At 39.5% G+C, this 14,926-nt stretch overlaps 1 protein-coding gene across 2 annotated transcripts in view; it reads right to left on the bottom strand.

Moving 5' to 3' along the window:
- Positions 1 to 11,932, bottom strand: part of HSPA4L (heat shock protein family A (Hsp70) member 4 like) — a 63,797-nt gene extending 51,865 nt beyond the window's left edge. The window contains exons 1-2 of one of the 2 annotated variants that reach the window (XM_006067301.4): positions 11,210 to 11,932; positions 9,827 to 10,024 (exon numbers count right to left, since the gene is read on the bottom strand). In XM_006067301.4, coding sequence (XP_006067363.4) covers positions 9,827 to 10,024; positions 11,210 to 11,667 — 656 coding nt within the window. In that variant the 5' untranslated portion in view covers positions 11,668 to 11,932. Of the gene's footprint in view, positions 1 to 9,826; positions 10,025 to 10,676; positions 10,753 to 11,209 lie in introns of those variants that run through there. The other variant, XM_025268038.3, reaches the window with a different exon arrangement.
- Between the last annotated feature and the right edge of the window lie 2,994 nt (positions 11,933 to 14,926).

Genomic DNA, 14,926 nt, shown 5'->3' with positions numbered 1-14,926 from the left:
TCTTACTGCCTTGATCTGCAGTCTCCAGTATGGTAGCCACTAGCTAGTAAAATTTAAATTGACTAAAATTAAAAATCAGTCACATTTCAAGGGCTCAAAGCCAATTTTCAAGAGTTTCAAAGCTACATGTGGCCATTGGATATGCAAAAAACAGAAAGCACATAGAACATATACTGTAGAACAGGAAGTTCTACTGGATAGCACTGCTATCTGTACAGTGTCTGGTACATAACCAAGGTACTTACTGAATGAATGGAAAAATGGCTCTGAAGGGTAATGCTCATTTGGAGACGATGAAGAATGCAACTTTACTAGTTTCATAGGACATTTTGGTAGATCTATCAGGGCCAGATTATATAATGTTTTAAATGATATATTATAAATGTTAAATATATTTAATTAGGTTTTAAGAGATCATTAAAAGCTTTTGAATAGCAGAAAGAACACTCCATGCTTTAAAATATATGTGTGTGTATGTATATACATATGTGTATATGTATTATATAAACTGAAAAGGAAAGATCCCAGAACAGTGCTTTTCAAGGGCTGAACAAGATACTATTACATTGCAGACATTGGATTCTCAGTAAAGGCAAGCAGTTAAGTTCATCAATTTAACAGATGAATGCTGAGTAACTACTACATGCCTGGCACTCTGATGGGTAGTAGAGCTATAATAATGAGGGGAAAAAAGTCAGACATCATATTGGCTCCCCTGGCACTTACACTGCTGTAGACTCACTCCAATGTACCAAGTAAACTAGGCGGTACCCAAATGGGCACACATGGCAATGAAGAGTTGACAACAACAGGAATTGACCTAAAAGAGGAGGATCAGGGATGGCCTACCTGAGAAAATGATGAGATTTGAAAGAAAAGTAAACAATGACAGATTCAACTAGGGGAGTGTTTGGCAGAGGTCATTTACACCATAGGAATGGGAGTAGCACTAGAAGTCATCAATAATCTCTTATCAGGACAGTGGCAGTTGAGATAAAAGGAAAAGGAATTAAGAGATTTTAGGAGCTAAAACTCAAAGGACTTGGTGATGAACTAGATCTTCAGAGTGCGACAGGCAGCCACCAGAAACACATGGCTATTACGAACATGAAATGCAGCTAGTCTGTATAAGTAAGTTTAAGTAATGCGCGCTAACTGACTATACCACTGGGGCCCCAGTGCAGCTAGTCTGAATCGAGATGTACTTACTTTAAGTATGAAACAATATCTTATTAATTTAAAAACACTGATTACATGCTGAAATAAGATTTTGAATATACTGAGTTAAATCAAGTATATTAAAATTAATTTTGTCTGTATTTTTATTGAAACTATTAGAATATTTTAAATTATGTATGTGGCTCACATATATTTATTTTTACTGAATAGTGCTGGAATAGGTAATAGGAAGAGGTAAGTAACAAGAATAATATACAGGTTTCCAGTTTGCATTGGAGGGTAGATAGTTGTGCCATGCAATAAGACAGAAAATGCTGTACGAGGGACCTGTTTGGGGATGGACCATCACAAGTTCTATTTTGGCTATGTTGAGATTGAAGTGCCTTTGATACATCCAAGGAGGTATTTATTTAGAACTAAATGTTAAATGTGATGAACTGATATATGACAGAATTGAAGTTACTTTTCTTTCATTGTGATCTGGTAAAAATAGGTAAACAGGATATATTAACAATCAGTGGTTCAGGTGACACCTTCATTTTTCTTGCAAATAATTCCTTGATTCAACATAGTCTCTGCCAGAGTAGACTTTGCATGCCTGATACAGAAATCCATGTAGACGGTGGGCATTCCATTCTAAACTCATCAGAGAAAATATGGACTTGCCATCTCTTGGCCAGCTTTATTTTGGGAGTTGAGACCCATTTTGCTATCAACTCCATTATCTGGATACACTTTGAAAAACTTAATTTTTCAGCACAAGGATATCATTACTTTAATGCACAGAAAATCTTAGGTTGATTCCAAGGGTTAAACTTCTGTTACAACTCTTAGATCCAAGTAAGACTGATTCAACTATCATTTATTGCTGTATTCACTGTTTGCTGTATTCAGTGCTGTATTCACTGAAATATGTTTTATGCCTGTATCTTTTCATGAAGAAAGCTACAGTTATCATTATCAGACATTCTCTTCAGGTTAAAAGCAGACAACTTGTAAAGTTCAAAAATTTAATGTTATAACTTGGAAATACCCAGTTTCAATACAAAGAAAACTCTCCTCACATACTGCATGCGTGCTAAGTTGCTTCAGTCATATCTGACTCCCTGCGACCCCACGAACTATAGCCCACAAGACTCCTCTGTCCATGGCGTTCTCTAAGCAAGAATAATAAAGTGGGTTGCCATTTCCCTCTCTAGCTAAAGGTCCTTCTCACATACTAAAGGTCTTCAAATTCCCTCAAATTTTTTTTTCCCCAAAAGATTCTATAGCACAGCCATTATCTATAGCACAGCCATTATATAAGTATCTGTCAAGGATTTTCAGAAAAATCAAAGTAATTTAAATACCTATTCTCTTTCAAAACTTTTACCTAATTTTCAGTAATACCAAGGCAAACAGACATATTATACTATATATTAGGTTGACACAAAAGTTTTTCTAGAAAAGGATATTCGACAGTTTATCCAACTATATATCACAAAATCCAATTATACTTTTTATAGATTATTTCAACTACTATTTAGAAAATCCATTTTATACCTAAAAGGGAAAAAAAAAGAGTTTACAATGCAGCTTAAATCCATTATATTCAGGCTGATGTTGCCATTGTAACAGTAGTCCTCGACTCTCAAAGAATGCACAAAATTAAACAAATAAGCAGAACTTCTAAATGTTCTGTATAGCTTTAAGTAGAGGAGGGGCATAAAAATCAAAAGACAGGATGTTACTTAAGAAAGCTATATTTGTATTTTCCCCTAAAATCTACAATTAACTGTCTTTCTTATAAAGCCAAGCATGGCTAGGTTGGAGAACACACACACTGCCAACAGACCATCAGACTTCTCACCTAAGAGGTCAACGCTCTAGATTTGTTTGCTTCTTTGTAAATCTCCACCAAGGAATCAAAACCTCTTGATCTTATCACTGACACTTTTAAAATAGCCCTATTTTTAGAAATTTCCGCTTTCCCTTGTCAGTTCCATAAGATCACAATTACTATTTATAGTCTCTGCTATCACTGAGTAGATGCAAAGACATACAATAGCTGAATTAATGATATAAGAGGACAATCAATTGGTTTAAATAAGGGGTTTGTTCCTCACACAGCCAATTTGGCTCTGAATCAAATTGTCAACCGCTGAGGAACTCTTTTCAACTATAGCTGCCAAGATGTCTATAGAGCAGGGTTTCTCAATCTTGGTACTACTGACATTTGGGGCTGATTTTTTGTTGAGGGACCAGGGCAATTTTGTGCACTGTAGGATTTTAAAGCATCTCTGGCCTCTACCTGCTAGATATCATTAGCTCTCTTCTGTTCCCTCTCCCAGTGTGACAACTGCCAAGTATCTTCAGACATTGTCAGCACCCTAGGGTATAAAATCTCCTCCAGCTGAAAACCACTGCATCATTTCCCAAATAGTGTTCTGTACAAAGTAATCCCTTAGTGGTTCAAATAAGCCGAGGAAAACATTCTCTTCTATTTCAATGCCTCTAAACAAATTAAGGATTTGAGACTGTGACAGTAAAGAAAACATGTGATTATTATTTCTCAAACTTAACTATCTAGAAAAAAAGTAAAGGAATGATTGTTACCATTTCTTTTTTAGTTTGCTACTTAGAAATATTAGACTAGGAAACAGGAACCCACTCTAATATTCTTGTCTGCAGAATCCCATGGACAGAGGAGCTTGGTGGTCTACAGTCCCTGGGGTCTCAAAGAGTCCAACACGACTGAGCGACTAATGCTTAGAAATGTAAAATTTTTAGACACCTATGATTTAGTAATAATATAAACTTTTCAATCTTTGAATATGGACAATGAATAAAATATTTTAACATATAAAAACAAAAATTCCTTTAGTAGTCTCCAAATGCTTCTAATAAGCATAACTCCCAAATTAAATTTGTTAACTTAAAACCATTAACAGAAATCTGCTGCATGTGTGTGTGTGCTCAGTTATGTCCGACTGTGATCCCACTGATCGTAGCCTTCTGGACATCTCTGTCCATGGGGTTTCCCAGGCAAGAATACTAGAATGGGTTGCCATTTCCTACTCCAGGGGATGTTCCCGACCCAGGGATTGAACCCTCATTTCCTGCATTGGCAGGCAGATTCTATACCACTGTCCCAACTGGAAAGCCCCTACAGAAATCACACACACATTTACACAGCTGATTTAATTTTTATTTAAAAAGCTGATTAGGTACTTTAAATTAGACACACTGTTTAATTATTAGATACAGTATTTTAAAAACTGATTATCTTACTCAAAATTCATCAGTTCAAAGACAAATAACAATGCATAATAATTTTGTCATTTTTATTATGACTGCCTAGAACAAAGATTTGCAAATTACCACTTACCACATATTTTTGTAAATAAAATTTAATTAGAACATAGCTATGCTCATTAATTTGTACTATAATGACCACACACTAAGTGAAGTGAAAGTCGCTCAGTTGTGTCTGACTCTTTGTGATCTCATGGACTATAGAGTCCATGGACTTCTCCAGGCCAGAATACTGGTGTGGGTATCCTTTCCCTTCTCCAGGGGATCCTCCCAATCCAGGGATTGAATCCAGGTCTCCCACATTGCAAACAGATTCTTTACCAGCTGAGCCACAAGGGAAGCCCAAGAATACTGGAGTGGGTACAGGTAGCCTATCCCTTTCTCCAGCAGACCTTCCTGGCCCAGGAATTGAATCGGGGTCTTCTGCAATGCAGGCAGATTCTTTACCAATTGAGCTATCAGGGAAACCTAACCTCATACTAACCACATACTAAAAGGCATGTTAAACATCTTAAACTCAATGTATATTATGTAATTTGTACCTATCATTCCTGCCTTCTAGAATTTTTTCAGAATTTTTCAGCTACAAATTCAAGGCAATGACTAGAGAGTCATTTTATTTTGTGGATAATATTCATACTAAAAGATTTCATAGTACTAGCTTTGGCCATGTTAAAGTGTGGGACGTCTGCCCATCCACTCATTTAGGCACAATTTCATTAAAAAAAAATTTCATTGAATTTTTGTCAACAGCAAAATACTTTGCAACACACACTAATAGACATGTACAGATAAATGGAATACTGTACATACATTAAGAAGAATGAGGTAGAGTCATACGAGCAAATTTGAGATGTTCACATTATATTTTGAAAAAGCCAACTGCAGAATGTATAAATGTAATTCTACTTTTGCTAAAAAAAATCCCAGTTTAATACATATACTCACTTTGTATAGAAACACACATATTAAAGTTTAGGAGGTAGCTGGGAAGAGACAGAGAAGATATACTTTATGTAATTCTTCAGTATTTAAAATACTTTAATGTAATCTCACAGTAGAACATACAAACAAAACCATTTCATATGATACAAAGAATAAATAATTTTAAAAATGTAAAAATTTTCTCCTAACCTGAACTGCTATTACCATTAAAAAGTCCTCCTACCAAGCAAGTCACTGTTAATGTCTGGAGTTTCCCGTTTTCCATGTAGAAAAATTTTTTATTTTCAGTATCTCAAGGTAAGTGATTTCTGCTTTTGTGCATTGAACAGGACATCTCACATATCTGAGATGTGGTGTATAAATAATATTTTCCCATATTTTCAGATTATACGTATGTTGATAAGTACAGAAAACCAGAGAACTGTTTAGTCTGCTAAGTTGGATCCTGCAGAATTTTAATAGTAAAACGAATATATACATCTAACAAAAATGTCTTAAAATAAGTTTGATTAAAAGATCCATTTTCTTTATTGTAAATTAAGTTCATAAAAATTCAAAACATTACAGACTATGTATTAAGAGCACACTTCCATAATCTACTTCCAAGAAATACCCACTATTAATAGTTAATAGTCTTTCCACACTGCTTTCCTCCATAGTTTTGCACTAACATTTTGTGTACCTACTTTTATATCAATTTCTAAATTGAAACAAGATTTTTACATGTTCTTAAAATAACTTAAAAGCATACTAAAATAACATTTTAAAACAAGATAATATTTCTTAGAAACTAGACAGTAACAGATGACTTTACTGATGCTTCTCTATACAGTAAATGCCCAGACAGATAATTTGTTCCAATACAGCCCATTACCCAATATATAGATACCATCTGTATGCCAACAGATAATGTAAGGGCACTGGGTTTCTGGGGTCAAAGAAGCCTGAAACTAAATCCATTTCACTGCTATTTCTTGGCCAAGATATTTAACTTTGCTTAAGGCTTCTTATGAAAAAAGATAGCTAGGATTATCAAACTCATAGAATTGATGTGATACATATGCCAGTGCGAACAATGCTAAGCCCATAGAAATCATCACTAAATATCAATTTAAAATGCAGGGAGCATGTTTTAGCTGTGAGAGTTGGACCATAAGGAAAGCTGAGCATGAAAATTGATGCTTTTAAACTGTGGTGTTGGAGAAGACTGCTGAGAGTCCTTTGGACAGCAAGGAGATCCAACCAGTCCATCCTAAAGGAGATCAATCCTGAATATTCATTGGAAGGACTGATGCTGAAGTTCTCTGGCCACCTGATGCTGGGAAAGATTGAAGGCAGGAGGAGAAGGGGACGACAGAGGATGAGATGGTTGGATGTCATCACCGACTCATTGGACATGAGTCTGAGGCAAGCTCCAGGAGTTGGTGATGGACAGAGAAGCCTGGTGTGCTGCAGTCCATGGTGTTGCAGAGAGTCAAGACACAACTGCATGACTGAACTGATGTTTTATCTGACCACATGCTTTAATCTGATATTGAATGAGGATTTCTGGCTCCAATTTTATTTTCCCATGTGTGAAACTAACCACTTTGATATAACTGAGTCTGAGATGGAAATTCCAATCCCTACATCTATACTTAATTGAACAATATAAAAATATTCAAGGCCTGAAAAATGTGCACACTCAGTAATTCTAATTCTAGAAGCTTACTTGAAGGAATTAAGGGTCAAAAATTTAGTTACAAAGATAGTTATTGCAGCACTGCTTATAAAAAGAAAATATAAACAACCTGAATACCAATAAGGGATAATTTAAGGAAATTCAGTGTTTGATTATACAAACACTGAAACTGAGTTCTATGTGCTAAGCCACTTCAGCTGTGTCTGACTCTTTGCAATCCCATGGACTGTAGCCCACTATAGGCCAAAATGTAATTATCTTTTTCATTAAATTGTCTTTGGTTTATACATAGGATTCTCCCATGCATACATAATTATGTATATTAAAGAATGAAATGTGAAAAAGTGTGGATGCTGAAACCAACTAAATCAAACATTTTCTACTTTTTTTCCCACACGATCTTTTTAAAATGTATTTGCTTCTTAGCAATGCCTTTGGCATATTACATTGACGTTAGCAAAAGGACATACAAAGAATTTTTTTTTTGTAAAGCTAGTTTATATGTATTATTAAATACTGTGGTGTATCAGAAAAGTTTCAGGTCCTCCAATAGTTACGCTTTTTGCAAGATAGGCATTAATGAATAAACATTTAGGAATCAGGAAGGGCTATGTTTTCGCTCAATAATGTAAGCCCCACAAAGTAAATACACACTGTAAGAGCACCAGACTACAATGAAGTACTAGTTCAACAATAAAAGGTATACTCCTGAAACACACGACAGTATACAACTCCAGAAAGAAGGGCAGAGCTGCTGATACAAGCGAGGGATACAATCCTTCCACTTTTAGAACGTTCTACTTTGGTTTAGCCTCATTAAATCTAGATATTAGAAGTGACTCTCTTACATACAAATCAGAAAGATAACCTCAGCCACACAGAATTTGCCAATGTGTTTGAGAATATTAACAGAGACTTTAGAAGACTTAAATGAGCAGCCTAATTTCTAAAGAACTCTCTCTGAAAGTGTGGCCAGGCTCTTTAAATTTAAAGAGTCATGGAACCACTAATAAGATTTTTGAGCCTGGAAATGCAGTATCTGTTTTACAATTCTGGTTTCTGATCTTTTAGGATAAGGCTTTAAAGGTAAGGGGAACATCCATCCGACCTCTCATTTTTTCTCTATAGGCTAAGTTCCTGAAGCCAAAAACTGCCCGCATTAACCTTTATTCTGACGAAAGAGGAGAGTGGAATTTCCTAGTCCTTTTCTGGCAGAAGCCCATATCTGCTGTGACTTAAAACGCTGTAGAGATGAAGTCATCAGTAGTTCACAATTTACGCTTCACTGTCTCATTGTGCATAAAGCCAGAGAAAGATGTAAAAAGAAGCAAGAGTTCTAACAGTACTATGAACATTAACTGACCTATGCTCACGTTTGAGACTGTAAGTATACAGGAATTTCAGCAAAAGAAATATAATGCATATATCTAGAAAAAGGTGGTATAAATCTTCTAGAATATTCTTTAAAAGAAACTAAAGCACAAACTGCTCCAAGTAAACGATCGTCAAAACCTCCTTGACGTAATTTATTCATAAAAGATTAGCAATATAATTATTTAAAGGCTTAGCTTAACACTGATCTTGGACAAGATTAGTCTGATGTTTAAAGTAGTATATTTTGGACCATTCAGAAAGGTCAAATCAACATGTTTGGTTGCTTAACCATAGAAAATAAGACACTGACAGATAGTTACCTCATAAAATTACCGGTAACAGGAATCTACAATAAGAAGCTAGTTTTTCATATCCCCGTCTTACTTAATTATATTATTTGCTAACTTCCCAGGCCACAGAAACAATGAAACATGTGGATACATGTTTCCATGACATAATGCCACTCCTTCTATTCTTTCATCAAGTGTTCATAATGGAATCACTTCACAATCATGTTTATACAGGACAGATGCCTCTGACTCTCCAACAATTCATTCTGTAGAAATACGCTTTCGATAGGTTCTAACTCCACTACTTTCCTTTAATGGATGAACATTACCGACACGTGGGCAATGACTCCCATCCCTGATTCTCTCCCTATTAATGCACCACTAACCTACGCCCTTGGAAACCCGTCCGATTACCCCCAATTCTCAAGGACACTGAGGTAAAATCCCTTCTTTTAAAAAACAAACAAAAGAAGCCCTTCTGGGCCAGATGAACCTGCAACTCATATTCTGACATTTCCATTCTAAGCTTTCATTTCTTACTTTTCTGAGAGAAAGCTGTGGCGTTGACAGATGGGCAAAGGAGGAAGGGGAGAAACAATAAAGAATTTTTTTACTGAGCGAGCGCGGATGCCCGCCCTCGGCCAATAATCCCAAACAAGCCAGGCGGGGTGGGGGGGACTCAAGATCTTTCTCTAATGTTCAGAACGCCGTGGTGGTCCCGCACCAATCCTTTTCCTGAAAACTAAAGCAGGGCCGCCGGGGGACGGAGGCGTGGTGGTGGGCGCGCGCGGGGGCTGGGGGGGTGGGGAGGCGGTGGGGGGGGGGTGCGTGGGTACACAGATGCGCCAACTATCCGAGTTAAGTCCCTTGTCCTTGAAGGAAAAGAAGCTTTGCGGAGCGAGGTAGTCCGACTCCCACCTGGGCCCGCCACCCCGCGGACTGCAATTGATGGGCTGCACCTGTCATCTCAGAGTTCGGCGCATCAGAAGAAACCAGCAGGCGGGACAAATGCGAGGGTCGGGAGGAAACGTTTCCCAGGATTACCACCAGACCGGGCACTTACGGCGTACACCTGTCGCTGTACTCATTGGCGATGGTTTCGATGCCGCCACTCCTCGCTACTGCGATGTAGCAGTTGAGAAAGCCGAGGTCAATGCCGACCACAGACATCCCGCCGCCTAATGGTAGGGGTGATGGTGCAGAAGCCCTCGGTGCGGGGACCGCGTCCTCTTCTGGGCTGTTGCTCCTGGAACTACGACTCCTACGAGAAGCAAAGGAGAGATGACCCCAAGTCGCTGCGCATTAAATCTAGGGCAGCGCGTCGGGGAACCTTGGAGGAGGGGAAAGCCGCCCGCGCCGCAGCCTTCGCCGCCCAGGTCTCTCTCCACTGCAGTTCGGCAGCCTCCAACCGGCAGTTACGGGGGTCTGCGCCTGCGCGCTCCGCCGCCGGGGCGGCGCGCGAGCTGCCCCTTCGTGCCCGAGGCTGCTCCTGGCCCTGACTTCGGCCTCCTCCGTCAGCGCTCGGGCAACGGCTGCCCGAGGAGCTGCGGGTTCGAGAAAGATCTGGAAAATGGAGGCGGCTAAGCCAGCAGGAGTGGGAGGGAGGAGAAGGGGGAGCGGGGAGGATTAGGCAGGAGAGGAGGAGGGGAAGCAGAGCCGGTTGGCTCGCCACCGCGCGGCTTCAGGGCGCACTGCGGCTGGACGAGGTGCGAGCCCCGGCCCGGCCAGAGGTTTGCCCACGTGTTTGGAAGAACCCCTTTGGGTTGTTTTGGCAACTGGGCACCGGCGTGCTGCAGCCGCAGGGCACTGCCCGGGCCTGCCCGGCGTCGGGCGCGCAGCCTGGCGGTTGCTGGCCCGGCGCCGCCGCCTCGGTCTTTTCCTCCAAGGGGCCCGCCCGCAACTCCAGCACCCACCCGACGGCCTCGCCGCCCCGAGGGGCCCATGTGCTGCCAGCCAGCGCGCTTGCAGTCCCGCCGCGCGGCCCCGCCGCCCGCCCGCCGCGCCCAGCTCTGTGAGGTGGCGCCCATTGTGCGGCCGCCGGTGGCCTCGCCTCGCCTGTTCCCCAGGGGAGCGCGGATCCCGAGGGAAAGGGGTCCTATGTTGTGTGAAAGCCGACTGAACAGTTTCCCCCAGCCTAACAAGGGCTTGAAACACCAAAACAACAAACATGTCAAGAAACAACACGCATGCAACTCTCCCTTGGTATAACTTCCCTCACTTTATCCTAAAAGGAGCAGCCTCCTCCACTAACCCTTACTTACCTCTGAAAACCAGTTTTACAGGACAGTAATATTAAGTCTGTGTGTCCTGTGACACCAGGCAAGCCTGTGCATAGCCGCCACCCTTTGGTCCCCAGAGAAGCCTCCAGTGGTTCAAATGGCTTTCTTCCTTTGATCAGGATAAGTGGTGGTGTCTGAAATTTAACCAAGTTATAGTTAACACTTACAAAGTTTGGCTGCCCTGTTCCTTTTCATTCAATTCTTCCTGAGTTTTTTCTTCCTTCTTATTCAGTTCTTTGTGGGTTTCCTGTTCCTTGTCATTTGGTTCTTTGTGGTCCTGTTGATCGTCGTTCAGTTCTTCGTCGGTTTCCCATTCCTCGTCATTCGGTTCTTCATAGTTCTGTTCCCTGTCATTCAATTCTTCCGGGATTTCCTCTTCTTTCTTGCCCAATTCCTTGTGTGATTCCTGTTGCTTCTTGCTTGATTCTTCATGTGTTTCCTGTTTCCCGTTTGTTGGTACCATGAGAAAGCCTTTTTTACGAGGTTTTTTCATAGGCTGATCGTCCTTATTTGTCCACTTCTTCAAAGAACTGAGACTTTTTACTACAATCAGTGCTGCAATAGCAGCAGCAGCAAGGGTGGCTATAGCTCCTGCTGCTGTTGCTATGAGGAACATGAAATCCATTTTCAAGGGCGGTACTGAGGAAACTGTGATGTACTGTAATGTTCAGCAATGTTTTGGCTCCGGTCTGTCTTCATTAAAGAATTACATCTCTCTTCCATCTCACAAGCACACAAGAAACATGGTAACTCCCGACGACGACGCCATCCTCTGTCCTCTCTGCGGCAGGTGTCACGGCCGCGTCTCCCAGCAGGCAGTGCGTGAGCAGGGCAGGGATTGGGTGCTGCTGCTCGCAATAGAACCCGGGCCCCAGTGCTGCTGGGCGGCCCCCGGCTTGTACCCACTCTCAGTTCCCCTTGTAGCCCCCGTCCCGTTAGGCCTGCCACCATCTATTTATTCTAGAATATCCTGAAATTCTCCTAGGACCATTTAGTTCTCCATTGCTCTCTGTACAACTTGAGAGTGTGAGAATAATTTTCCTATTAAAAAACACTTAAAAGAGCAAAAAAGAAACAACTGGGGTCAGAAGCAAGAGATTACTATTATTATTCTTTACCATTTCTGGGAGGAAATGAGACCACCTCCTGTCTGAAAGCATGACAGGTTTGGTGGGTCACAAGAATTGGGTTGTGGTCCCAGCTTGGTCTAACTTAACTAGTGGTAGGACCTCTGGCAAGTTACTTAACTACCAAGCCCTAGGTTTAAAACCTGTTAAAATGAAGAAGATACATGTAACTATGAGACTGTTGTTATTATTGTATAATGTGAACATAGTCACAGTGCCTGGCACCAAAAAGGCCAATACATGGTAGATATGCCCAGCTGCTGTTGCTGCAATGTAGGAATTTTGTGGAGTTATGTATATTGATCAGTGTATCCAGCAATCCTTCTGTATTCTTATAACTTCTAGTATTCCTAGAGATTCCTGGATTTTCTGTATATAGAACCATATGGCCTGGGTAATAACTAATACTTTTTCAGTTTTAATCTTGTTTTCTCTTATGTTGCCTACCAGTAGTACAATGAATACAAGCTGTAACGGCAAGCATCCTTGTTTTGTGCTTAACATTAAATACATCCGCGTTGACATTAAAGAACCTGAATTTATCCTCTTTTCCTTGCTAAGAGGTTTTTCCTAAGTGGATACTAAAATTTAACAAATGCCATGCATCATCTATATTTTGAAATGATCTTTTTTCTCTCATCAGTTAATGTGGTGAATAATATGAACAGATTTTCTAATTCATATTTCGGAATAGATTTCTAATTGCTGCACTCCTAGGATAAACCTGTTAGGCCATCCATGATGGTTCTGTTTTAGATACATTTGATTTAGTTTGTGATTATTTTATTTAGAATGCTTATATCTGTAAGGTTTTATTTTCCTTTATTATTCTTGCTAATATCAAGATTATACTGGCTTAATTAAAGAAGTTGAGAATGTTTCCTCTTTTTCTTTTCTCTGGTAAAGTTTTGCAAAGACAAGCCTGAAAACCATTTTGACCCCTGGAGTTTACAAGCAGATTTATGACCATGGGTCTAAGTTTCTTTAGGGGATATAGTCTATGTTTTCTATTTCTTGTATCAATATTTATATTTTTACTGAAAAGTGACCATTTCATCTAGGTTTTCATGTTTGTTGGCATAAATTTGATTATTCATTAAAAAATATCCCTTCTACAGCTATATGTCCAACTTTCTCAATATTGTTTATTTGAATCCCTTTTCTTGGTTCCTTATCAGCTTTACTGATAATACTGATACTAGAGAAATGTGTCTGTGGACTTGCAATTACTGCACTCCAGAATTAAGCAGACGACCTACCTAGTTTGGATAAGGAAATGGCAACCCACTCTAGTACTCTTGCCTAGAAAATTCCATGGATGGAGAAGCCTGGTGGGCTACAGTCCATGGGATCACCAAGAGTCGGACACGACTGAGCGGCTTCACTCACTTACTCACCTACCTAGTTATAGTAATACACCTAGTTTTGTATACATTGGGGTCTGCCCCTAAAACATTTTAAGGAGGAAGAAACCAAAATGTGTGTAGGCTCCCAAGAACACTGATTATCCCCGAATTTACCAAGTTATGTTACCTCTCCCACCCAAAAGTCTTTTACAGCCAGTGTTTGTCAAAGTTTACCAATAGGTTTACTTCACTGCTTTTGCATCCCTCTTTCCATCTGGGTTCAGTTTTCTTTCAGTAATTGTTTTAGTAAAGGTCTCTGAATGGTGAACATTTTTGTCTAAAAATGTTTTAACTTAAAAAATTTTCTTTTATTGGAGGATAATTGCTTTACAATGTTGTGGTATCTCTGATTTACCTTTTGAATAATAACTTGGTTGCCAATAGAATTTTTGATTGACAGTAACTGTCCCTTATCTTTTAGCATCCATTATTATTGATGAGTCTAAATATTGTTCCTTTCCAAGTTACGAGTTTTATCTCATTATTTCATTTTATTTTGTAGTTTCATTAGGATGCATCTAATATGGATTTTATTAGACAAAATCTACTCAGAATTTTTTTTATTAACCTGAGGATGGATGAACTTTTTAGGTTCTGGAGAAGTCTCAGTCATTGTCCTTTGATTACTGCCTCTCACCCCTTTTCAGTGTCTTCTGGATCTATTAGAATGTGTAGGGACTCTCTAACTTCTATGACTCTTAGCTCTTTTCATCATGTTTTTAATTTCAAACACTTTACCATTTCAAGATGTTCTTTCAAACATGACTCTTAGCTTTTTGTCATGTTTTTCATTTCATTCATTTCTAGATGTTCTTTCAGACTTGGCTATTCTTCTTTTAACTACACTATTTGTATTATTTTGCTTCCTTTAAAACTTTATTCATCATTTTAAACATTCTAAGTCTAGAGCCTTTTAGAGTATTTTATCACATTTTTAGTTCTAGGGGTGCTAATTCTGATTGTATAATACCTACTAACTCTTCCACACAGTGCTTGTTTCCTCATATGATTTGTTTTCACTATAAATTCACCTGCAATAAGGTTTTTTCTGTGGGATATTTTGTGTGCCCTGGGTCACAGAAGTGTCCAAGAGAGAGGTTTTGTTATTTGTTTCTGTCAGAGCCCTGAGGAAGTCTCACTGGTCCTAGAACAGTTTTAATTATTCAGGTTGGAGTTCCTGTATCACAGATAGTGTTTACGTATATATTCTGAACTTTTTGTTGTGACTCAAGCCTGGGGGTTTTGATTTCTCACAGATGACTTTCCTTTTCCTGCTCATTGCTTTGAGGTAGTTGGCAATCCTCTTTATGTACTATGGTCTGGTGCCTATCTTAGTTTCTCCTTTTAAATA

The sequence above is a fragment of the Bubalus bubalis genome, chromosome 17 (assembly GCF_019923935.1).
Source record: "Bubalus bubalis isolate 160015118507 breed Murrah chromosome 17, NDDB_SH_1, whole genome shotgun sequence".
Lineage (NCBI taxonomy): Eukaryota > Metazoa > Chordata > Mammalia > Artiodactyla > Bovidae > Bubalus > Bubalus bubalis.
This window is presented reverse-complemented; position numbering and strand designations above follow the sequence as displayed.